The sequence below is a fragment of the Rhinoderma darwinii genome, chromosome 11 (genome assembly GCF_050947455.1).
Source record: "Rhinoderma darwinii isolate aRhiDar2 chromosome 11, aRhiDar2.hap1, whole genome shotgun sequence".
Taxonomy (NCBI): Eukaryota; Metazoa; Chordata; class Amphibia; order Anura; family Rhinodermatidae; genus Rhinoderma; species Rhinoderma darwinii.
In genome coordinates, this window is record NC_134697.1 from 17,920,884 (window position 1) to 17,947,623 (window position 26,740).

The following is a 26,740-nucleotide window of genomic DNA, read 5'->3' on the forward strand; positions in this document are numbered from 1 at the left end:
TATGTCCCTAAAAAACAGAACTAGGTGCAGCTACGATGGCGGTTGATGTTTTCTGCGTAATTTGCATTCTGGGGGCCGGAGTGGGAGATCGATGTCTGAGCTGACTTGTGTCCTCTCATTAGGACTCTGCTAATTACATAGGTAAGATCTATTCCGCATAGATTATTTCCCGCAGATAGGATTTGCTTCTATGTCCCAGTCTTGGGAAGGGATAATTACAAGGATGCTCGGCTGCGCTCTCCATAAATAAACATCTGCAATGCCCTTCCCGTGCCCATCGCTAGATTTTATATGATGGTTTATACCGACGGCTGTTATTATAGGATTAGCTGTATTTCAGGTAATGATCTCTCCTCTCCATGGCACGGGGTACAGGATGCTGAGATATGTGGGGCTGTTTGATAGGGTCCTTGCTGTACAGCTGCTTTTATTTTATGCATCTGTTATGGCGGCACTGAACGGGGTATCGGGAGGTGAGATATTGTCGTGTTTCATCACAGTCAGGAAGCTGAGATATGAGGAGCTGTTTGGTGGAGTCCTCCCTCTATACGGCTACTTTGGCTCCCTGCGCTGCCTGTGACATGGATGGATCAAGGTGGTCACCAGTCGTTTTCTGTCCCTGACTGGTAAAATATTGACTGGGTTAAGGAGTCATTATAGCAGGGGTCGGCAACCTTCGGCACTCGGCTGTTGTGACACTACAACTCCCAGCATGCCTTGGCAGCCAAAGGCTTTAGTATTCCAGCCGAAGGCTGTCAGAGCATACTGGGAATTGTAAAGTGTGAGGACAACTTCTCTGACTGTTGTAAGGGTCAATTCACATAGAGGTTTTTGTCAGGCAAAAAAAATCTGACTTAAAGAGGCTCTGTCACCAGATTTTGCAACCCCTATCTGCTATTGCAGCAGATCGGCGCTGCAATGGAGATAAGAGTAACATTTTGTTTTTTTTTCAAAAACGAGCATTTTTGGCCAAGTTATGACCATTTTTATATTTATGCAAATGAGGCTTTCTTAAGTCCAACTGGGCGTGTTTAAAGTAAAAGTCCAAGTGGGCGTGTATTATGTGCGTACATCTGGGCGTGTTTACTACTTTTACTAGCTGGGCGTTGTGTATAGAAGTATCATCCACTTCTCTACACAACGCCCAGCTTCTGGCAGTGCAGACACAGCCGTGTTCTCGAGAGATCACGCTGTGACGTCACTTCCTGCCCCAGGTCCTGCATCGTGTCGGATGAGCGAGGACACATCGGCAGCAGTCGACAGAGGCTACATTTGATTCTGCATCAGCGTTTGCAGGTAAGTCAATGTAGCCTCTGGTGCCGATGTGTCCTCGCTCATCCGACACGATGCAGGACCCGGGGCAGGAAGTGACGTCACAGCGTGATCTCTCGAGAACACGCTGTGTGTCTGTGCACTGGCAGAAGCTGGGTGTTAACGAAGAGAAGTGGATGATGCTGATTCGTCAGCATCATACACTTCTATTCACAACGCCCAGCTAGTAAAAGTAGTAAACACGCCCCGATGTACGCACATAATACACGCCCAGTTGTACTTAAGAAATGCCCATTTGCATAAATATAAAAATGGTCATAACTTGGCCAAAAATGCTTGTTTTTGAAAATAAAAACGTTACTCTTATCTCCATTGCAGCGCCGATCTGCTGCAATAGGAGATAGGGGTTGCAAAATCTGGTGACAGAGCCTCTTTAACCCCTTAATGACCGCCGATAAGCCTTTTCACGACGGTCATTAATGGGCTTTATTCTACAGCGCCGCCATTCCACGGCGCTGCTGTAGAATAAAGTAAACAGAGCAGGGAGCTGTCATCTCCCTGCTCTCGGCTGCCAGACGTAGCTGAGAGCAGGGGGCGTCCCTGCTCTGCCGGGTGAGATCGATATTAGTATCGATCTCACCCGTTTAACCCTTCAGATGCGGTGCACAATAGCGAGCACCGCATCTGAGTGGTTTTGGAGAGAGGGCGGGAGCTCCCTCTCATCCCACCGACACCGGGCAATAAAATCGCTGAGTGTCTGTGCCTTCTATGGCAGCCGGGGGCCTAATAAAGGCCCCCAGGTCTGCCTGTAGTGAATGCCTGCTAGGCTATGCCGGAGGCATGACCTAGCAGATGCCTGTCCGTGTTAAACGGACCGGCAGTAATACACTGCAATACAAAAGTATTGCAGTGTATTATAATAGCGATCGGAGGATAGTGAAGTCCCCTAGTGGGACTAGTAAAAAAGTAAAAAAAAGTTGACTAAAGTTAATTTTAAAAAAAATGAAAAACCACTTTTTCCCCTTACAAAATGCTTTACTATTAAAAAAAACTACAATAAAGCAAAAAAGTTACACATATTTGGTATCGCCGCGTCCGTAACGACCCCGACTATAAAGCTGTTACATTATTTAACCCGCACTGTGAACGCCGTAAAAAAATAAAATAAAAAACAATGTGATAAAAAGTGATAAAAAAGTCGCATCTACTCTTAAATGGTACCAATAAAAACTACAAGTCGTCCCGCAAAAAACAAGACCTTATACAGCTATGTCGACGCAAAAATAAAAAAGTTATAGCTCTTCGAATGTGACAATGGAAAAATGTAAAAAATGGCTTGGACATTAGGGCCCAGAATGCAAGCAGGGGGAAGGGGTTAAAATTCCTTCAGGATTTTTGAAGTGTATTTTGAAATGCCAGCGTCTTTTGCCACGTTTTTTTTAAATTTAATCAAATACAGAAACCTTGCCCAAAAAAAAAATCCTTCAAACGAGCAGCGTAGTTTTTTTTTTCTGCCTCCCTTTGATTTCAATGGAAGTTCCAAGGCGGAAACCACTCCAAGAAAGAGCATGCCACGTTTTTTTCCCCGTGAGCGGTCAAAAGCTGCCTGAGAAAACGAAACACCTCTGCTTCCCATTGTAATGAATGGGGGCGATTTGCGGTGTTTTTTGGTGCAGATTCAAAATCGGCTCCAAAAAACACTGTGGATTGACCCTTAGGCTGGATTCACACGTCCTTTACGGACCGAACATGCTCGTGTGAATTCAGCCTTAGGCCTTTTTCAGACGAACCTTGAAATCGTTTTTTTGGTTTTTTTTAACGGATCGTGTGAAAGACCCAAGAAAAAATAGGAGGTCCTATTTTTGTTTGTTTCCACAGATCCCTCAATAGGCTCAAGTCTATGAGGGATCCATGAAAACGGGTTCCGCATGGGTGCAAATAGGCCATGAAAAACCTCATTTTTTCACGGCCAATTTGACACACGTTCATCTGAATAAGGCCTTCGGGTCAATGCACACGATGCTTATTACATGCGGCAACACTGCAGCGTAATACAGCACCGGCGGAGTCAAGGAGATTCCAAGAAATGTCATGTACGCGCTGCATTATTTTTCCGCACGTATATTGACCTGTGGTGCGGCTTTTAGAACATACAGCGTGTCAATTTATCTTGCGTTTCCGCTTGCGAATTATATCTGCCTAGTGCTGTGGAAAATTGCACTCTAAACCCACAGCGAAAAACGCATCAAAACGTAAAAGCCGCATCGAAAAACGCACAATTAGATGCGGTTTTTACCTGCCAATTTCCTGCATATTGTGCACGTAGCCTAGGTGTGATGTGGTGGGGAAAAGGTTGGGTTTATCACGATCGCTCTTACTTAGGCTCTTCTCCCTGGGAATTGCTGAGCTTGTGCTTATATCAGCAGCAAAACTGAAAAAGCAGAGCTGCAGTGCTAAGCATGGGGACAGATCAGCAGCCTGTAACTAGTGAGGGAGCCTGATCCCTCTCTACCAACTGGAGATTCACCTGTTGTGTAGATCTCAATAGTCCCATGATTCTCGGGTCGTATGTTGTCCGGACAGATGGAATGTTTATGGAATTGTCCTCTTCGGTTACCCGTTTTTTTTTGTGTTTTTTTTTATATACCCTCTTGGGGCACATGGAGTCACGGGCATTGGTGGAGCCAACAGCAGACAAAGTGGCACGTTACTATTTTTGTGCCGCTGCCACTTTGCTGTAGTGATTGGCAGGGGGCATGACAGTTGGACCCTTTTGGATAGGACATTAGTGACACATCCTAGTGATATGCCACCAATGTCTGGGGTGAGCCCGCTTTTAATAGAGGGGTTCATCAAGTCCAATGTTTTTTTTCATATCCTGGCCTGTATTATAGACGCTATTTATTATCTGCATCTAGAACGTAACTCTGCTTGCTTGATACACTATGCTGGGTTATTACGTGCATCTTCTTTTATAGTGAGACGCTGCGTCCTCATTGCTGCTGTGATGGAGCCACCTGCTAATCGTCAGCATTTCTATCCTATTCTTCCGCTTCCAAGTCCTGCTATGTTTCTGAGCACAGTACTGCCCCCAGCTGGATGCTACTGGAATGGCATGGTTTGCATTAGTATTGATGCAGCAGGTGTTTCGCTCTGAATGTTGGTGTGCATTCACACGTGACATTTTTAAAAGACAAAAAAAATTTGTAGAAATCGCAGCAGCCACATGGACCGTTTTCACAAATCCACATGATTTTTTTTTCACGCAGTTTTGCAAAACTCGGGACAAAAGAAACACGAAAATGTGAATACACCCTAGATTTCACGTTTTCCCAGCGATTTAGGGAGAGCGACAGCGGTAATTAACCCCCCACCCTTCCCCTAGTCAGTGCCTTGCAACTATTGGCTAAAGCTGTCCGACATCTCTTGCACCCACCATCATGGTATAGGGCTGGAGAGCATAAGTCTGTGTTCACACAGCATGTTTTCAACACACTTTGTAGTTCATTTGAGGCGTATTTTTACGTTGCTGCATTAAAAATCCGCTTCAAAATCGCTCACAAAAATAAAAAATGCTTTGGAAAATCCGCTTTAAAACGGCAGGATTTCAGAGGCGGTTTTCTCTTGAAATCAGCGCCATATGTATCAGTATGACCGTGGCTTCTGATTCCTCCTGCGCTCGGAGAAGGACTTGCCCTTTGAGGAGTCTTTCCATTGACCAATGTCAAAAATGTCTAATTAAAGGGGTAGTATAATGAAGACCCTTTTTCCAAAAGATACCGAAGGGTCTGGCTTCTCTACCCTCCTGGCGATCAGAAGTCCCGGCCAGCCACACATGTAGCATTACATGCCAGCCTTTAAAATGAATATCCCTCCATGTAATAAATGGGCACCCTGTGTCCGCCAGAGCATTAGGTGCTCTTACAGAGAGGGGTGTCCTGTACAAGGGACATATGGACAGGGGTTAAATAATATTTCTTGAGTATCTTTTATTAGAACTTTTGCTGTTCCTCTGTTATTCCTCCTAGAAATGTATTCATAAATTTACAACTGGGTGTTACCATTTCAGGGCGTGTCCCTTACACAGACTGACACTGTCCAATCAGTGCTGACAGTGAGACTGTACAGACACGCCCTGTGATGGTGCATTATATGTGGTTTATTGTGAGTCCTCAGCAGAGAGGGATAACTCTCTAATCAAGTACCACAGGTCGTGTCTCCAGCCTATGGACAATTGGACGAGTCAGAGGTGAAGTCCACAAGACAAAGTGTTGTCATTGTCCAGACCCCACAGGGGGTCATCAGGAGGCACCACAGTTATATTCAGCTCAGGTGCAGACCAGCAATCAAGGGTGATCCAATTATCTTCCCCATTGTGTTCTCATCCTGGCTGTGGCAATCCACATAATAGCACAAAGGACCACAACTCACTTACAGACAGAGTATGACTACAAACTAAAGTCATTATAATGATGGTGACTAGAAACGGCCAAGATATTCCTCCCCCTGAGTGGATATAAGGGCTTGTCCTGGGGAGGATGGAGATCTTCTGGATTTAGACCTGAAGGAGAGCTGAAGCTGAGGCCGGCACTCTGAAGATGTTCCTGTGATCACCTGATCTTGTGGACTGTGTGTTGTTCCTGCATTGAACGTGACTTGTTCTGTCAACATTGGATGCAATAAACCCTGTTGGAGTTGCCCTGTCGTCACTGGCTCTGTTGATCGTGCATTAACCTAACGAACCCCATGACACGCCCCTTTGACAAGGGGAATGGTAACACCCAGATGTCAATTTATTTATAAATTTCTAGGAGGAATAACAGAGGAACGGCACAACGCAGAAATCTAAGGAACTGTGGGGCAGAATTCTGACGCACATGATGTGCGCCACATTTATGAACTGTTTTAGACCCTTTTTGTGGCGCACTCGACATGGCGTGTGGATTAGATGAAAGTGATCTAGCAGAAAGGGGCATGTCTTAAATGTACAAAATTGCGCCAAAATTTGCCACAAAAAATGGTGTAAATTAAACCAACCTAGAGGTGGCATAAGGAAGAGAAAAGTGTCTAAGGCCGGGTTCCCACGGGTCGGATACGCTGCGTAAAAATCACGCAGCATGTTCGACCTGGAACCTGCAGTATATTCCGTCCGTGCTCATACTTACCTCGGCCATTGTTAGGGCGACCTGTCCCTCCTGTGCAGTCCGGCCCGGCCTCCCTGGATGATGCTGAAGCCCATGTGACTGCTGCAGCCTGTGATTGGCTGCGGCGGTCACATTGGATGCAACGTGATCTGCAACTGGACGACGAAACACAGACTTCTGTAAGTATATAGTTGCGAATTTTGTGGCGTAATCGCAACACTTGGCTTTTTATTGTGGAATTTGCATCCCCATTGAATTCAATGGGGAAAACCCACAACGGAAAATCAACTAAAACGCAGCATAAATTGACGTGCTGCGGATTTAAATTCCCCACCGCAGGTCAATTTATTAACGTTTAGGGCTCGTCCACACTCTCCGGTATTGCCGCGTTTTTTTCCGGACGGAATTTTGGCCGTCAAAAAACGCAGCAGAATACAGTAGCCGCATAGTGGATGAGACTTAACAAATCTCATCCACACGCTGCATAAAGTTTCTGAGCCGAAATTGACCTGCGACGCGTATTTTTCGGACCGCAGCATGTCAAGTCCTGCTACGAAAAGTGTGCAGAATTGCAATTTGCGCACCATTTTCTGCCGCAAAAAACACAGGAAATGGTGCCTTTGAGTTTCATTGGAATTGCTGCAGAAATTTTCTGAAAAAAATGACGTTGCGTGTGGACAAGCCCTTACTGTAAATGCTGTGGAATTTCCGCGCACAATTCCGTTGCAGACATTTCGCAGCGTTTGCGCTACGTGGGAGCCCGGCCTAACATGTCTAGCTAAGTGCGGCAAATTTATCATGCAGCGAGCAACAGTTTGGCGCAGCTTCTGACTGAAGATCCAGGGGTGCGAATGCTTTTTATAAGATCTGCAAATAATATCAGACCGGAATATATGACATCACCTCATCTCCTTCATTACCCTCATTCTCCGCGTGCGCCGGCGGTTTGCTCCTTTCTCCCGTAGCGCAGGATATGTGACGGTGCCGCTTTATTTAGTTTGGCGTTTTATGTTCTCCAGGATGCAGCTTTATTGCTTTTTTCTCTGTACGGCACATCGGAGGATTGCGGCTCCCCTGACAGACGGGAACGGCTTCCTTGTGCTAAAAGCAAGATGTTTCCTTCTCTGTATCGGCCTCTGTGAACGTGTTACACCAGATATACCGCCAAGGTTAGACCGCTCGGAGAAATGCCTTATACTGACTAATAGCATGTTCATTACCATGTGCACACGCAGGTGGAGCAGAGGGATTTAGGGAATGCCGTTTGCCATTGGACAATTTGAAGGGCTTGTCCTGTTTGAACTCCTATTTAGGTAGCGAGTGTCGCTTGGATTAGAGCTGTTTGCTCTGGGAAACCACAATGTAAAAGCCTAGCTGGTGGGAAAGTAAAGGGGTTATCCAAGATTAGAAAAGCATTAGAAACCGCGCCACACCTTTACACAGGTTGTGTGGGGTATTGCAGCTCAGACCTATTCACAATGAAGCAGAGCTGCAATACCTGGCTGCAGGTTCCTGGGCCTTTTTCTTGGGGAGTTTATGGGAGCCTAATGGGAGTAGGACTCCATCTCACCGTCCACTGTCTGATCGTGTCACTCTGGAGGAGGGAGAAGGAAAATGCCTGCGGGGACAGACCGCACATGATTGTCGCTAAGTTATGGCTTTCTGGGGAATAGACGGCACATTACTGGTGCGAAGTTCTGGGTTTGTGGGGGGGGATACATGGCACGTGACTTGGCGCTGTGTTTGTGGGGACACCGGGCACATGACTGACGCTGTTCTGGCTTTGTGGGGTATAGAAGTCACATGACTGGAGCTTGGCGTTGTGTTTGCGGGGACACATGCTTTGCGCTAAGTGCTGGCTTTGTGGGGGATAGAAGGCACATGACTGGCGCAGAGTTCTGGGTTTGTGGGGACAGAGGGCACATGACTGGTGCTAAGTGCCGGCTTTGTGGGGAACAATAAATAGTACTATAAATAAAAACAAGGCCCTGTTCACACAGTTTTTTTTTGTTTTTTTTGTGTGCTGTCATCACAGAAACCGTGCCAAAAACTACTGCCATTGATTTCAATGGGAGGTGGAGGCGTTTTTTTCCAGCGAGCGGGAGAAAAAATTGCTCGCTGAGGAAAAGTAGCGTCATGCCCTTTCTTCAGGCGTTTCCGTCTGACCTCCCATTATCATCAATGGGAAGCAGAGAAAGTGGTTGTCATGGCGCTCAGTGGCCGCAAAACGTCACAAAAAAACACGGCAAACAGAGTGCAGGCAGGTCAAAATCTGCCTCAAAATCCCTGAAGGAATTTGAGGCAGATTTTTCGATCTGCAAAAAATTCTGTGTGAACAGGGCCTAAAGCTCAAGCTTGAGAAAGGTTCTCTGTTGAACCGAAACGTCGCTCACTTGAGGTGAATAACTCCACCGTTTCATCTACTGTGAAGTCCTGGTGAAGTCGTGGAATTGATTCATCCCCTGGTGACGAGCACATGGCCTGATATATGGGTATGTTGGAGTGCTGTGTTCATCTATATTTGGACTGTAACTATACATATATATGCACACACAGCGGCGCCAAATATTTTGTTTTAACCTATTTAATATTAAATTACGTTACTGCGTTACATTCTCCTCCTTGACTAAAAATCATGGTCATTTACTTTATAAATATGGTGCACATGCTCGGTCTCCTCCGTGGTTCATAGAGGGGTCTTCTTAGCAGTGGACCCCCCTCGCTATGACGCTCCTATACCCTGCTGGACCATATTGTGTTGGGTTGTCCAGATAGGATAACTCATTAAAGGGGTTTTAGAGGATTAGAAAAACATGGCTGCTTTCTTTAAAAGCAAAACAAAAAAAAAACAGCACCACACCTATCCACAGGTTGTGTGTGGTATTGCAGTTCAGTCCCGTAAACTTCAATGGAGATGGGATGCAATACCAGACTCACCCCATGGGTAGGTGTGGCACTGTTCCTGGAAGAAAGCAGTTATGTTTTTCTAATCCTGGACACCCCCTTTAAAGCGACCCTCCCAGGCCCCCCTTACAAGGGCTCATTTACCTCAGGTTTATCTTTTTTTCACTGCTGTTTTATTAGTCTATACTTTATGATCATTGTCCGTGGCTGGGATGGAAATCACAACATTCACTGACTTTCTGGTGAGATTGTGATAGACGTGTTTATACACCACAGCCAATCTGAAGAGGCAGAGTAGCAGCCGGAACCAATCATGATGCAGGAGGTGTGTCTCAGACTATCTCAGACTCCCTGAAGGTAATGTAGTAAAACTGTAGTCACAAATCACAGCTCTTCCCTAACGAAGCCGAGCTAAAAAGCAGCCAAGCAGCAAGCGAGGAAAATAAATAGCAGCTAATTATCCCCTATAGATACTGATTTACATCATCGTTATGCTCATTACTGGACAGTCCCTTTAAGTCTTGCACAATGACCATGTCATCAGTTTTATTGATATCCGTGAATTGAGAAGCAGCTTTGTGCACACATTTTTATAACCGTCCGATACTACGGACACTGTGAGCTTCACATTATTGAGGGCAATAAAGGTTTTCTGTATTTCGTCTCCTATTACAATGTAAGAGTCTGTTCACACTGTCATTGGCGCCATACGTCAAGAGGATTTGCAGTATGCCACTGTATATGCCTAAAATGGAGTAGGTCACCTATAGGCTCCATGTTTAAAAAAAAAACAAAAAACGAAGTGCACTGCGAAGTATAAGGGCTCGTCCACACGTTGCGGAATTGCTGCGTTTTTTCCGTTCGGAATTATGGACGGAAAATACGCAGCAGAATACAGTAGCAGCAAAGTGGGGGAGAATGAACAAATCTCATCCACACGCTGCATAAAAATTCTGAGCAGAAATTGACCTGCGGTGCGTATATTTCGTACCGCAGCACGTCAATCCCTGCTGCGGAAAGTGACCGAATTTCTGCGTTTTTCAGAGGAGATGTCACCATGTCCCAGCATTGAGAAAAACGCAGCAAAATCCGCACCATTTTCTGCAGTGAAAACCGCAGGAAATGGTGCGTTTTTTTCCGCAGCGGAATGTCTGCTGCTTTCAACGGAATTGCTTCAGACATTTTCTGCCGCAATTCCGTTTGTGTGCGGACAAGCCCTTTTTGTAAATGGCATAATCATCTACGCTATTCCATACAGTTGGAAATAACGGTATACCAACCTATCCCAAAGGGACCCTTTTTTTCATCCATCGGGTGAGTGGGGCCCCATGGATACGTATGTGCTGGAAGCTTTCGCGGCACAAACACCAAACGAACATTGTGAACGCAGTGTGAATTGAATGTCCTAATTGTTCTGCGTTATTTTATTTTCTACCTTTGTTGTGATATGTAAAATAAAAGCCGTAAAGGACCATCTGACCCCCGTACTAAGATACATATTTAATATGATATTAATTGAAGTTCATCATGAAGTGGAGATTTATCTCATTTATTTTGCTTAACCTTTGCCTCCCGTCGTGCACTCTTTCCCACTCGCTCAGCTAATGCGGATGGAGCCAACTTTTTCACCCCAATTATAGAGCTCGTATTATCCACTCTAGAAAGAAAAGCAATAATAAAAGGAATTTGGGACTGCACGGTAATCGTAATTAATTAGTTCTGCGGTGGATGTCCAGTTATGTGCTGAGCAGATGACGCCTCCTGCTATTCATTTTCTTCAGTCTCGGCTGCGTTTTAGCTTTTCTCCATTAGTACAGAGCTGCGATCAGTGACTCCAACATTGCTGCATTGTCCGCTGGAGTCTGAGGTAGTCTGAAATTTGTTCCGCTATCTCCCCAGACTGCTGCTGTGTTGTTTTCTCCATGCTTTACAGTGCAGCTTTTACTGTTCAGATTGGTCAATGCGTATAAGGCAACAGTGGACTCGCCCCTAGGAAACCAGTCATTCAATGGGTTATCTAAGAAGGGATGGGGTTCATGCATTCTATAGCACGCTGTAGCCCCTTTAACTTGCTGCCATGACAATTTTCACACTTTTGACATAGATAACTAATGATCAAATATAAAAATCATATTATACTCCCATACCCATATATTGTATGAAAGTAGACACCTGGCACATTGTGAATATGACAATCAGCACTTTACACTCATCAGATTATTGATGCAATTTTGCATGAATGAAAAAGGTTTTGTAAAGAAAAAATGCATTAAAATGTATGACCCAAGCGGAGCCTGAGACGCACAACAAATATGGCTTATGTTCATAGGAGTGGATGTCATGGGGAATGCAAGTATTAACTTAACAGACATGTCGAGAGGAGAACTGACAGATCCTCTATATTACACCACATAGGAGAGCTGACAGATCCTCTATACTACACCACACAGGAGAGCTGACAGATCCTCTATACTACACCACACAGGAGAGCTGACAGATCCTCTATACTACACCACACAGGAGAGCTGACCGCTCCTCTATACTACACCACACAGGAGAGCTGACAGATCCTCTATACTACACCACACAGGAGATCTGACAGATCCTCTATACTACACCACACAGGAGAGCTGACAGATCCTCTATATTACACCACACAGGAGAGCTGACAGATCCTCTATACTACACCACACAGGAGAGCTGACAGCTCCTTTATACTACACCACATAGGAGAGCTGACAGATCCTCCATATTACACCACACAGGAGAGCTGACAGATCCTCTATATTACACCACACAGGAGAGCCGACAGCTCCTCTATACTACACCACACAGGAGAGCTGACAGATCCTCTATACTACACCACACAGGAAAGCTCACAGATCCTTTATACTACACCACACAGGAGAGCTGACAGGTCCTCTATACTACACCACACAGGAGAGCTGACAGGTCCTCTATACTACACCACACAGGAGAGCTGACAGGTCCTCTATACTACACCACACAGGAGAGCTGACAGATCCTCTATACTGCACAGGAGAGCTGACCGCTCTTCTATACTACACCGCACAGGAGAGCTGACCGCTCCTCTATACTACACCACACAGGAGAGCTGACCGCTCCTCTATACTACACCACACACAGGAGAACTGACAGATCCTCTATACTACACCACACAGGACAGCTGACAGATCCTCTATACTACACCACACGGGAGAACTGATAGATCCTCTATGCTACACCACACGGGAGAACTGACAGATCCTCTATGCTACATCACACAGGAGAACTGACAGATCCTCTATGCTACACCACACGGGAGAACTGACAGATCCTCTATGCTACACCACACGGGAGAACTGACAAATGCCCTTTACTACGCCACATGGGAGAGCTGACAGATCCTCTATACTACACCACACAGGAGAGCTGACAGCTCCTCTATACTACACCACACAGGAGAGCTGACAGCTCCTCTATACTACACCACACAGGAGAGCTGACAGATCCTCTATACTACACCACACAGGAGAGCTGACAGATCCTCTATACTACACCACACAGGAGAGCTGACAGATCCTCTATACTACACACAGGAGAGCTGACAGATCCTCTATACTACACCACACAGGAGAGCTGACAGCTCCTCTATACTACACCACACAGGAGTGCTGACAGATCCTCTATACTGCACAGGAGAGCTGACCGCTCCTCTATACTACACCACACAGGAGAGATGACCGCTCCTCTATACTACACCACACAGGAGAACTGACCGCTCCTCTATACTACACCACACACAGGAGAACTGACAGATCCTCTATACTACACCACACGGGACAGCTGACAGATCCTCTATGCTACACCACACGGGAGAACTGACAGATCCTCTATGCTACATCACACGGGAGAACTGACAGATCCTCTATGCTACACCACACGGGAGAACTGACAGATCCTCTATGCTACATCACACAGGAGAACTGACAAATGCCCTTTACTACGCCACATGGGAGAACTGACAGATCCTCTATACTACACCACACAGGAGAGCTGACAAATGCCCTTTATTACACCACACAGGAGAGAGCTGACAGATCCTTTATACTACACCACACAGGAGAGCTGACAGCTCCTCTATACTACACCACACAGGAGAGCTGACAGATCCTCTATACTACACCTCACAGGAGAGCTGACAGATCCTCTATACTACACCACACAGGAGAGCTGACAGATCCTCTATACTACACCACACAGGAGAGCTGACAGATCCTCTATACTACACCACACAGGAGAGCTGACAGATCCTCTATACTACACCACACAGGGGAACTGACAGCTCCTTTATACTACACCACACAGGAGAGCTGACAGATCCTCTATACTACACCACACAGGGGAACTGACAGCTCCTCTATACTACACCACACAGGAGAACTGACAGATCCTCTATGCTACATCACACAGGAGAACTGACAAATGCACTTTACTACGCCACATGGGAGAACTGACAGATCCTCTATACTACACCACACAGGAGAGCTGACAAATGCCCTTTATTACACCACACAGGAGAGAGCTGACAGATCCTTTATACTACACCACACAGGAGAGCTGACAGCTCCTCTATACTACACCACACAGGAGAGCTGACAGATCCTCTATACTACACCTCACAGGAGAGCTGACCGATGCTCTATACTACACCACACAGGAGAGCTGACAGTTCCTCTATACTACACCACACAGGAGAGCTGACAGATCCTCTATACTACACCACACAGGGGAACTGACAGCTCCTCTATACTACACCACACAGGAGAGCTGACAGCTCCTCTATACTACACCACACAGGAGAGCTGACAGCTCCTCTATACTACACCACACAGGAGAGCTGACAGATCCTCTATACTACACCTCACAGGAGAGCTGACAGATGCTCTATACTACACCACACAGGAGAGCTGACAGTTCCTCTATACTACACCACACAGGAGAGCTGACAGATCCTCTATACTACACCACACAGGGGAACTGACAGCTCCTCTATGCTACACCACACAGGAGAACTGACAGCTCCTCTATACTACACCGCACAGGAGAGCTGACATATCCTCTATACTACACCACACAGGAGAGCTGATAGATCCTCTATACTACACCACACAGGAGACCTGACAGATCCTCTATACTACAGCACACAGGAGAGCTGACCGATCCTTTATACTACACCACACAGGAGAGCTGACAGCTCCTCTATACTACACCACACAGGAGAGCTGACAGATCGTCTATACTACACAACACAGGAGAGCTGACAGATCCTCTATACTACACCACACAGGAGAGATGACAGCTCCTCTATACTACACCACACAGGAGAGATGACAGATCCTCTAACACAAGTTTGAATAAATCCTGTTCCATTTTCTGTTCTAATAGGTTGACTTCTTATAACTTGTTCTCCTTTATTGTATTTGCTAATTTTAGTAAGGTCACGTCATACAAGTATCATACCTCTCATATAAGAGCGGCAGGTGCATTTTACTTGTATATGGCAGTATAAAATGAGAATCCTTATGTAGCTCAATTGGGCAATCTAAGGATTTTGAATATCACTTCCTTTTTCTTGGAAACTTAAAGTAAAGCTTCACTTTTGTACCATACTTGACCACATTCCACAGTTAATATCTACATATTATATCTTCTGTAACTTTTACTTCTCTTGTCCTGATTTTCAGATATATGATGTATTTTTCTTTATTCTTGTCTAAATATAAATTCTGGCTTCCGCCGTGTTGTGGAAGCACAGGTCACATGACTGACAGCTGAACAGAGATAAACCGCTGTCTGTTTCCAAGGGTAACCAGCAGAATTTGATTGTAAATTAATGAAAATGCCATGAAATAGCAGAAAATGTTATATCTTCTTTGTACGATTTTTCTTTATTCTTTTTTGTATTCTTTCCTTTTTGTTTTTACCTCTTTCTTCATCCATTCTTGCTACATCTTTACTTTGGCAGAAACTGGTATCATTCTACAGAGCAGTATTTTCTAACCAAGGTTCCCTGTGGTTACTTTGAATTTAATTAGAAGTCCTCCACAAGAATGTAGCAGCAAAAGATGTCACCTTTACAGAAGTGATGGAGTACTTTTAGAGGTTCCTCATGAAGGGAACATTCTTGTCAAGGTTTCCTCTGCGACAAAAAGCTTAGGAATTACTGGTATAGAGCGCCTTAAAGTGGACCTGTCACCACTCCTGAAATGTCTATTTTAGTAAATCCTTGTTTTCTCCATGAAATAACAATTTGGAGCATATTTACTTAGAACACTGCGTTGTGCCGTTCCTCTGTTATTCCTCCTAGAAATGAATGAATAAATCGATAACTGGGTGTTACCATTTGCCTTTTCAAAGGGGCGTGTCCCTACAGTCTCACTCTGTCACCTCTGATTGGACATTGTCATTCTATGTAGGGACGCACCCCCAACTGATAACACCCAGTTGTCAATTTATTCATAGATTTCTAGAAGGAATAATAGAGGAACGCCACAACAAAGAGTTTGAAGGAAAGATGCCCAAGAATTTTAATTTCGTGGGGAATACATGTATTCTGGAAATCAGTGGTGACATGTATCTATGACGTGTTGCACAATCTTTTTATGGTTAGGTTGTCCCTTTTAGGGGTATGTTCACACACAGGATTTTGGCACTATTTTTGACGCGGAATCTGCGTCGCAAAAAAACGCCCGAAATAACCTCCCATTGATTTTGCACACAGGAAGAAGAAACGACATGCCCGATCTTCGCGCGTTACCGTCTCTGACCTCCCATTGACATCAATGGGAGGCAGAGAACGCGTTTTTCGCTGTGCTCAATGGCCGCGGGTGGAAAACGTAAGGAATTTTGAGGCAGAATTTTCCGCCTGCAAACAACTCCATGTGAACCGGGCCTTAAGAGATTGTCCCGGGATTACCATTTTAGACAGATCATTAAAATATACGTGGGGGTTCCTAACCCCCCCCCCCCCCGTTACTAAGGGTCCTTTTACACCGCCCAATTTTGGCCCTAGCTACGAGCGCCGACAGTGATATTGCTTATGCAGCACAAAATATTACTATCTCTAAAACAAAGCGTATATTAAGGGTATATTAACCCCGATTTATCCATAACGGAAGCCCCTAACGTATGCCCCTAGGCTCCTGTGTTAAAAATAAAACCTATTGCACAATATAAATTTTTGTTATGGATGTGTCTGTATGGAAAGCGTAATCGTTTATACTATTTCATACAGTTGAAAAGAAGGCATAACGACAGATGCCAAAAGGACACTCTTGGCACCCGTTGGTTGATTAGGGTCCTATGTACATTCTCAGCGTATACGTTTGGGAAATTGCAAACACAATATGAATAAACCCTAAACCTATGGCCATACGCTTCCTATATGTTAGTGGATGCATATTGAAGTGAACAGGATTACAATTGAATAAATGTAATTTACTCCACTTTCTTTCTTTTTTTAAATACCTTGGAATTTTTTTTTTTTAATTCTTCAGTATATCAAATTTTTTTTAACCAGATTTAAAAAAAACAGGTTAGACATGAAAAATATCTCTCAGTTATCTTTTGTTTATTCTTTCACAACAGACACAACCTCATCTTCCCAGGACGCCTAGAATAAAATGGATCAATACCGACCTCGACCTCGAAGACCCGATAAAGCCTTGTATGTCCCAAAGGCTAGACGACCTACAACAGATGATGAAAACGTTGCCAGCGAAAACGCCACTGAACAAACCGGTTCCTCTGCTAATAGGACCCCAAACTCGTACAGGCAGGGGAACACCAGGGTGAACTTGGATCCCACAGTCCGTGAGTGTGGAGACCACCAAGATGGGGCGTTCTCAAGATCACCCAAAAAGCAGTCCGTGCCCGGAGACCAGGGACCAAATTACACCGTGACGGAAAAGCCTGAAAATGATTCATTATGTGAAACTTTTAATAGTTTCAGCATTAATGAGCAGACGTCTCCGGGCACAGTCGAAAGCGGTTTGTCGGCTTCGCACATTGATTCCAGTGCCGCGGTTCATCATGGTTTCTCATCTAAAGATACTGGACTCCTTCATGCCCAGGCCACTACTGCCAGCCACCGTCAAGGAAAAAAGTTTGATTTTAGAAGAAGATTGTCAGATGAAACTTGGGCAGAACGAGATAGGGCCAGACGGAAAACGCATGACAAGGGAAAGTGCCAGTCTAGGAAATCACAAAGCTTTGCAGATTCTTCAAGAAGAAACGAGGGCATCTGTTCGCCAGGCTTAGCGAGGTTATGCAGCAGCACAGAGCAGTTCAGAGAAGGCGCCACGTTTGTATGTAATCAGGCCAATTTAAGTTTACCATCAAATACTGCAGATAACAGCTGGGAATGCAAAGTAGAGAATATAGACCGCACGACTGTACGGCAAAGTACGGTCTTATTTCACGGAGCAGATAGTGCTGAAGTAATCTCTGTAAGTGACACTACTAAAGACCCATCTGGACGGCTTACAGTCTTAGAAAGCAGTGCAGATAACTTGAGTAATGCACTTTTGGATGAAAAGCAAGAAAATATAGCAGAAAGAAAATTAGATCCCTCTTCTGTTATAGTAGAACATGACTTAGAGGAGGATAACAGAGCCATTGTCTGCACCATTGAGCCCAGCAGCGGAGCTGCAGATGAACACCAGGCTGACTTAAAAGCATGCCCATCTGAGAGCGCCGGCGGCGAATTAGATAGCATTCATACCTCTGTATCGTCATTCAATGGCAATACAGCTCAAATTAGATCTCAAGGTGTTGGCGAGGCTGATAGGGAACATGAGGTTGAGACGGTTGACGTATGCAGTTATTTAGGCTCTACAGAGATGAGACTGGAGGGTACGGGTAGCACAACAGATGCTGAAGGCAATGTAGAGATGGTGGAAAAACCTAGTGTAGTTCAGCAGAGTGCCGAAGAGACACAGGGACCTGATGTAGTAATAGCAGAACTGCCAAATGTGGAGGCAGGAGCGACTTCAGATCCTGAACCTGCAATGGTTAATGCGGCTCTAAATGCAGCCGAGGCCGCCGCTATGGCAGTGGGCATGGAGCTTGTTGATGTTGCATTGGCAAACTTGGAAGTTGCAGAGAAGTTGCCCACTTTGGAAGGCGTGGAGTCTTTGCCAGCCGGGGTGAATGCACTGCCTCTTGAGGCAACTTCAACGCAGGCAGAGCCCTGTCTAAAGATGGATCATGCCAATACGGCTGTGCGTCCTAATAGGGGGTTGGTCTTGAACTTTTCGGATGACCCGAGGGAACATAATTCACTGACTGGAACTGACTGTGAACTGGAAGGGCGTACAGACAATCTCAGGAATAACCATCTGAGGGACCCTTGTATGACGACGGTGGAAGCCCCTGAAAAAGTGACTCAACGTGTAGCAAGCGCTACCGAGGAAGAGAGCTGGGATTCTCTCTTTAATGATGAAGGAGAGTGTGTTGATCCTCATCATGTGCAAGAGGTAAAGCGCTGCTTGACCTTCACCTTATTTTTTAGACCTCCAGCCATGAGAAGGATGCATTGTATATTGCGAGGTGATTTTCATTTTGACGTCTAAATCTGAGGCTAGTATAGTTATATCCGTTCTGTAGAAGTAAAACTTTTCAGAACACCATTTTATTTTTTCAGCCATTGGTTCTACACCGCGAAGCATGGGTAGCCAAATCTCGAATGTCTTGTTAGGACTAATGGTATCTTGCACTGATGCTGATGGACTGTTTCAGAGCCACCATGTTCATGTAAAGGGGTATTCCGATCTTAAAAAAATTGCGCGCATATGGTTTACATGCAGTAAGATTAATCACTTAACTAATGTGCTGTCTGTAGCTTAAATGTCTCTGTGAGCTAGTCTCGCATGCTGTCACATAACGATGCTCCTGGTGTTTACCCCCTGCATATGTCCCGTCCCATACAATGAACACATGGTCATCTCCCCTCCCTGTAGTACGGCACATCACATGCCTTTTATCTCCACTGATCTCCTCCATCCCTGTCTCTGGAGGGATTGTGTTTCACATGCTGGGCAGCAGTTAGTGCACATGCAGGCAGCTGTACATATAGGCAATGCTTGCAAGAGGGGAGCAGAATCATGGGAACTGTGTACTTTACCTAGTAATCCCACCCTTACTAAGCCCTAGCAAAATTAAAACCACAGTGCTGGACAGACCTGAGCAACATCATGAAAATGAAAAATAACTTGGAAAGACCCTTTAATGCTTTAAACGATCTGCGCACCCAGATCTTGTACATATAAGCTCCTCTCCGTATGTTCATGCCCACAAGTGTTACCACCACTAGAGGCAGATTAGGATCTGACTGAAGACACGTTTAGTATTGAGTTCAATAGGATCAGTATGCGGGAAGTTCCCCCTGGTGGTGGCTTCAGGCAATCAGATTTTTATCATCTAACTTAATGACTATGTGCAAGGGATTTGGAGCTTTGTATCTGAAAAATTTAGGTTTTCAGGTGTCTTATTTGCTTAAATATTCAATACTTAACCCTGTGTGGTTTATTACAGAATCATCTGATATAATGAAGATATGATGACTTCTCTTTTTTTTTTCTCTTCTCCCAGACCTGGAGAAAGGGGCAAAATGATCGTCCTAAGGAACCCAAATTGAACTACTATGACTATGAGCCTAAAGAGCTGGATATAGATGATCTAGAACTGTCACATGTGATTGAGATCTTTGACTTCCCTGCAGAATTTAAGACCGAGGATTTAGTCCGCGCATTTGCAAGTTACCAGTGAGTCCTGTTCTTCTATAATAATAATTTTATTGTGGCCATAAAATGTTTCCTTCGTGTGCAGTCGGTTGGGTATTCAATAGATCTAGCAGACCCACTTATATTATCTACCTGCGCTATATGGCCACAAGTATGTGGACACCTGACCATCTTACCTATATGAGCTTGTTGGACGTCTCATCATAAAACCGTAAAGGTTGATATGGAGTTGGCCCCCCTCTTGTGGCTATAACTGTCCCCACTCTTCTGGAAAGGCTTTCTACGAGATTTTGGAGTGTGACTGTGGAAATTTATGCCCTTTCAGCCAATATAGCATTTGTGGGGTCAGACACTGATAATATAGGAGGATTCTTCCAGCTCACCGATATGTATATCCAGACTTGGACTTAGCACGGATACACGTGGCGGCACACGGTACAAACACAGCAAATAACGGAAGAATAGCGCTGTTTCATTAAAAGGAAATAATATTCCAACTTTATTTCAAAGCGTAAAATCCACTAGGAGTAAGGACGGATGCATCAGCAGTGAGCCTACGCGTTTCGGACAGGTGTTCTGTCTGAAACGCGTAGGCTCACTGCTGATGCATCCGCCCCTGTGTGGTGCCCGCCAGTTGTTGGTGAGGTGCAGCAGGGGAGGCAGTTTTGACAACAGGCATATGCTGCAAGTGTCTTTCTCTGGCAGCACCTATCTGTGGTTTAGGCCCCATGCATACGACCGTATATTTCATCCGTAATTATGGACCCAGTCATTTCTATTGGCCACGGACACCTTTCAGTATTTTCACGGATGGTGTCTGTGCTGAAAAAAATGATAGAACCTGTCCTATTCTTACGGCGACATTGTTTGCAGCCTCCCCTTTTTTTTTTTACCGATTCGTATATACGGATGCAATACGGACCGTATTTACGGACGCACTTCCGTATATTCTGATTAGTTACGGATGACTGCGGATCCGCATTTACGCACAGTATTTATGGATAGATGAAAATACGGTCGTGTGCATGAGGCCGTAGCAACATAACTAACTCCTATGCTAATTGTAATGTTCTACTGGGTTCAGGAGACACGTTTTAGATAAACTGATTTGAATTAAAGTGTGGCCCGTCCTCTCCCTTCAGTGCCACTCGCACATCGGACACGTGACGCATACGCTGGACACATGCCACTTCATTCTCCACTCACATGCTGGAAACGTGCCGCACCTGCGCCACTCACACATAGGACACATGCACCACTCATACACTGTTCCCATGCTACACATGTGCCACTCACACATAGGACACGTGCCGCACATGCACCACTCATAAACTGGTCCCATGCTACACATGTGCCACTCACACATAGGACACATGCCGCACATGCACCACTCATAAACTGGTTCCATGCTACACATCTGCCACTCACACATAGGACACATGCCGCACATGCACCACTCATACACTGTTCCCATGCTACACATGTGCCACTCACACATAGGACACATGCCGCACATGCACCACTCATACACTGGACCCATGCTACACATGTGCCACTCACACATAGGACACATGCCGCACATGCACCACTCATACACTGGACCCATGCTACACATGTGCCATTCACACATAGGACACATGCCGCACATGCACCACTCATACACTGGACCCATGCTACACATGTGCCACTCACACATAGGACACATGCCGCACATGCACCACTCATACACTGGACCCATGCTACACATGCGCCATTCACACATAGGACACATGCCGCACACGCACCACTCATACACTGTTCCCATGCTACACATGTGCCATTCACACATAGGACACATGCCGCACATGTGTCAGATTACACACCAGTCACTCACACCTACCTGACTTTTGCCAAGTGCTGACTGAGAAAGACCTCTCTTGCTGACATCAAGCTAAGACCACCAATATAAACACAGTACGCTCTGTGACAACCCCTAAAACCCTGTTGTGGCAGAGAAGGGGCCCCTTCCTCTCTGGGCCTCTATTCAGCTACATCACCTATATGTTTACCCCTGAGTGACTGGACACAATGACCAGACAGTATAAGTTTGAGTTGTATGGCCCCTAGTAATAGCTTATGGGTCTCTGTTACCTGTCTTCAGCTTTCTGTGTAGTTCCCTCATTTGAATTAGTGTACGCGTTATTCTTTTGCAACAGGAAGAAAGGTTTTGACATCAAGTGGGTTGACGATACACACGCTCTTGGAATCTTCTCAAGTCCTATCGCAGGTACGGTGATCTGCCTTATTATTAGTAGAAGACTAAGGCCCCATGCACACGGCTGTGCCTGTAGTCATTATAAAGTATGGGAGCACGGTCCGTAAAATAAAAAAAATAGTCCTATTGTCCTATTTTTTACGGAAGGTTTCTACGACATGGACCTAAGCCGAGATTAGATCTATCTAGTGTCCCGGCCGATAGAGCAGGGTGCAAGCTGTAATATATAGCTGACACTCGCTAAGTATGGAGCGAGCTGAGATCTTGAGCCCGCTTCATACATACCCATTGTCGTCTGCTATACATTCTTGTCTAATAAAGAAAAAATAATGATCAAAATTGTGCGTTGCTTAAAAGGTTGGAGGCCTGAAGAAGGTCACTGGAGGCAACAACGTAGGGGGAGAGCACCAATAGTTCCTTAAATATATTACGGCCTGATAACCAGCAACAGGGACCGGGTGCCCATTTCTAATATACACCACATCCTGATTCTGCCGTCCCTCGCTGATCCCAGGGATTGTTGGAGGGCTGCGGTGCAGATAGCTGGACATGTCATCCAAGAAAAACTCTATGAAAAACACAAAGACTGAGAAAAGATCATCAATTCGACTGCAAACCGAGATAATGGCGTATTTTGCACTATTAAAATTGGAGAGGGTAGTTAGTGAGAATTTATTCATTTATAAAACTGGTGCATGTCTGGCTTTTTCTATTCGCACCTCTTCTTCTTTTTTTTTTTTCTTTTTTTTTACCTTTGCAGCTTGACCACAATCACTTTTCTTGCCGGTTTTATTTCGTGGGCTCAGAAATCAAATGTCGCAAATTTGGCACAATTTTAGATGCAGATTTTTAGCCTGTGCAATTTCCCCAGAATCAGCCGTAAACCCAATAATAAATTTAGGGCAATGATTTTTTTTTATAAATGAAGGATTTTTTCATGTTTTTTCCTACAGCTCGTGACGCGTTGTCCAGCAAGAACCCATTGGTGAAAGTTAGACCATTGTCCCAGGCCACCAGAGCATCCAGAGTTAAAGCCCAGGCCTGCTCTGGTAAGTTGACCGACCTCTCTGTGTTTTGTTGCAGCAGCTGTAAGAAGTCCTATAGACTGCAGTTTGATCCTTTTATTTTGTGCAGCGTTTGCTTATCAGTTAAACATAAGGCTTTGTTCACATCTGCGTCGGGGGCTCTGTTGCGGGGCCTCCATCTCAGATTACTTTGATTTTCACGGACAAAATGATGGACACTATGACGGGAGCCCGACAGAACCCATTAAAGTCATTGGGTTCCGCTGGGCGCCATTGGTTTCTGTCATTGCGTCGGAACTGGCGGCTCCTCTGTTCCGTTGTTCTACCCCTTTGATGCAGATGTGAACAGTGTCTTACCTGTACACATGAATCTGTCACCTTTCCGCAGAAAAACAGAGTGTGCGGCAAATTGGAAAATGTGCAGCAAGTCCTAAAATTCACACAGATTTTTTTCCATCCTGTTTTTAAAAAAAAAAAAAAACAATTTTGTTTCATTGCACTGTAGTTTTGTGCAAAATCCCATGTGAACATGGCCTGACAAGGGACGTCCACTACATGTAAACGAAAGAAGATTTCTCCGTTTGCATTACAATCGGCATACAAGGGTTCTTTACTGGTAGAGCAGTGAGACTGAGTCTCTCTACCACAGGAGGTTGTGATGGTTAAGTGGATGTGTCCAATCCCTAAGGGGTTTTACCAGATTATAAAAAAAAGTGTCTACTTTTTCTAGAAACAGCGCTGCTCTAGTCCATAGGCTTTTTCTAGAATTGCAGTACTCCAGTAACTGGGGCTGGGTTGCAATGCTATACAATATGGGTAGCTTTTTTTTTTTTTTTTTAATCCTGGACAGTATCTTTTAATGAAATGTTATGTTAATATATAGTAGATTGTTACAGATCACACACCTTTCCTTTTAATCTCCAGTTAGGGGGGGGGGGGGGCTCCAATATATATTTGGTATTGGCCAGCAGAAAGGATAGAATCACCCTTGAAACCATGGTCTAATATTTAAAAGAAGTGTCTCGATATATTAGATTTCATTCAAATTTATTTATTTATTTGTTTTGAAATGGCACAAGACTACTGAAATGAAGATATTACTATATTTACATATATTTACCCTCTTACAAAGTCCATTCATTATTAATAAAGGGCTGAGATCAATAAAGACAGGATTGCACTTCTTGTTTGCAATAATGCTGTTCAAAGGAGAAGTGACCTTGCCGAGTTCAATAACAAAGGGTTTAAATGCAAAAATGCAATATTCTCTAACTAAAAGCAGCCCAATGGGGACACATTGAAGGACTGGTCCGATACAAGTCTCTATGGATAGGTGCTGGAACATTTACTATACCCACGCTGGGTCAGCACCACATGCACTGGCTCAGAAGAGTATTTGCATTTTACATGCATCATCCTATTGCCTTTTAATGATATAGAGGCTGGTACAGTATAGGGTTCCTGGGTGGTATTACAGACGTGTTTAATATAAGGCATCGAGAAATTCCTTGGAAAATAACTGGATCCTCTTCTTACAACTCATCACATGAATCAGCCTGTTGTCAGATCTCACACGCGGCACATTACTCACACCACATGTCCGTCTCTCCAGCTTACTGCTGAAAATGGTGGTAACCGAATAATTTCTAAAGAAGGTCGGTCAGCTTTCCTGTGTGGTGTAGTATAGAGATTCTGTTAGCTCTGCTGTGTGGCGTAGTATAGAGAAGCTGCCCGCTCTCCTGTGTGGTGTAGTATAGAGGAGCTGTCAGCTCTCCTGTGTGGTGTAGTATAGAGGATCTGTCAGGTCTCCTGTGTGATGTAGTATAGAGGATCTGTCAGGTCTCCTGTGTGGTGTAGTATAGAGGATCTGTCAGCTCTCCTGTGTGGTGTAGTATAGAGATTCTGTTAGCTCTGCTGTGTGGTGTAGTATAGAGGAGCTGTCAGCTCTCCTGTGGGGTGTAGTATAGAGGAACTGTCAGCTCTCCTGCGTGGTGTAGTATAGAGGAGCATTCAGCTCTCCTGCGTGGTGTAGTATAGAGCATTCAGCTCTCCTGTGTGGTGTAGTATAGAGGATCTGTCATCTCTCCTGTGTGGTGTAGTATAGAGGAGCTGTCAGCTCTCCTGTGTGGTGTAGTATAGAGGATTTGTCGGCTCTCCTGTGTGGTGTAGTATAGAGGAGCTGTCAGCTCTCCTGTGTGGTGTAGTATAGAGGAGCTGTCAGCTCTCCTGTGTGGTGTAGGAGAGAGGATCTGTCAGCTCTCCTGTGTGGTGTAGTATAGAGGATCTGTCAGCTCTCCTGTGTGGTGTAGTATAGAGGATCTGTCAGCTCTCCTGTGTGGTGTAGTATAGAGGATCTGTCCGCTCTACTGTGTGGTGTAGTATAGAGGAGCTGTCAGTTCTCCTGTGTGGTGTAGTATAGTTGAGCTGTCAGCTCTCCTGTGGGGTGTAGTATAGAGGAACTGTCAGCTCTCCTGCGTGGTGTAGTATAGAGGAGCATTCAGCTCTCCTGCGTGGTGTAGTATAGAGCATTCAGTTCTCCTGTGTGGTGTAGTATAGAGGATCTGTCATCTCTCCTGTGTGGTGTAGTATAGAGGATCTGTCAGCTCTCATGTGTGGTGTAGTATAGAGGATCTGTCATGTCTCCTGTGTGATGTAGTATAGAGGATATGTCAGCTCTCCTGTGTGGTGTAGTATAAGGATCTGTCAGCTCTCCTGTGTGGTGTAGTATAGAGGAGCTGTCAGTTCTCCTGTGTGGTGTAGTATAGAGGAGCTGTCAGCTCTCCTGTGTGGTGTAGTATAGAGGATTTGTCGGCTCTCCTGTGTGGTGTAGTATAGAGGATCTGTCAGTTCTCCTGTGTGGTGTAGTATAGAGGATCTGTCAGTTCTCCTGTGTGGTGTAGTATAGAGGATCTGTCAGCTCTCCTGTGTGGTGTAGTATAGAGGATCTGTCATCTCTCCTGTGTGGTGTAGTATAGAGGATCTGTCAGCTCTCCTGTGTGGTGTAGTATAGAGGAGCTGTCAGCTCTCCTGTGTGGTGTAGTATAGAGGAGCTGTCAGCTCTCCTGTGTGGTGTAGTATAGAGGAGCTGTCAGCTCTCCTGTGTGGTGTAGTATAGAGGAGCTGTCAGCTCTCCTGTGTGGTGTAGTATAGAGGAGCTGTCAGCTCTCCTGTGTGGTGTAGTATAGAGGAGCTGTCAGTTCTCCTGTGTGGTGTAGTATAGAGGATCTGTCAGTTCTCCTGTGTGGTGTAGTATAGAGGAGCTGTCAGCTCTCCTGTGTAGTGTAGTATAGAGGATCTGTCAGTTCTCCTGTGTGGTGTAGTATAGAGGAGCTGTCA

General features: G+C 45.1%; 1 protein-coding gene across 6 annotated transcripts in view; it reads left to right on the plus strand.

Moving 5' to 3' along the window:
* Nucleotides 1-26,740, plus strand: part of R3HCC1L (R3H domain and coiled-coil containing 1 like) — a 43,613-nt gene that overhangs the window by 6,986 nt on the left and 9,887 nt on the right. For 4 of the 6 annotated variants that reach the window (XM_075843071.1, XM_075843072.1, XM_075843073.1 and 1 more), the window contains 4 exons: nt 16,971-18,859; nt 19,974-20,146; nt 22,321-22,391; nt 23,333-23,428. In XM_075843071.1, coding sequence (XP_075699186.1) covers nt 17,006-18,859; nt 19,974-20,146; nt 22,321-22,391; nt 23,333-23,428 — 2,194 coding nt within the window. In that variant the 5' untranslated portion in view covers nt 16,971-17,005. The remainder of the gene's footprint in view (nt 1-16,970; nt 18,860-19,973; nt 20,147-22,320; nt 22,392-23,332; nt 23,429-26,740) is intronic. The other 2 variants (XM_075843075.1, XM_075843076.1) reach the window with 2 other exon arrangements.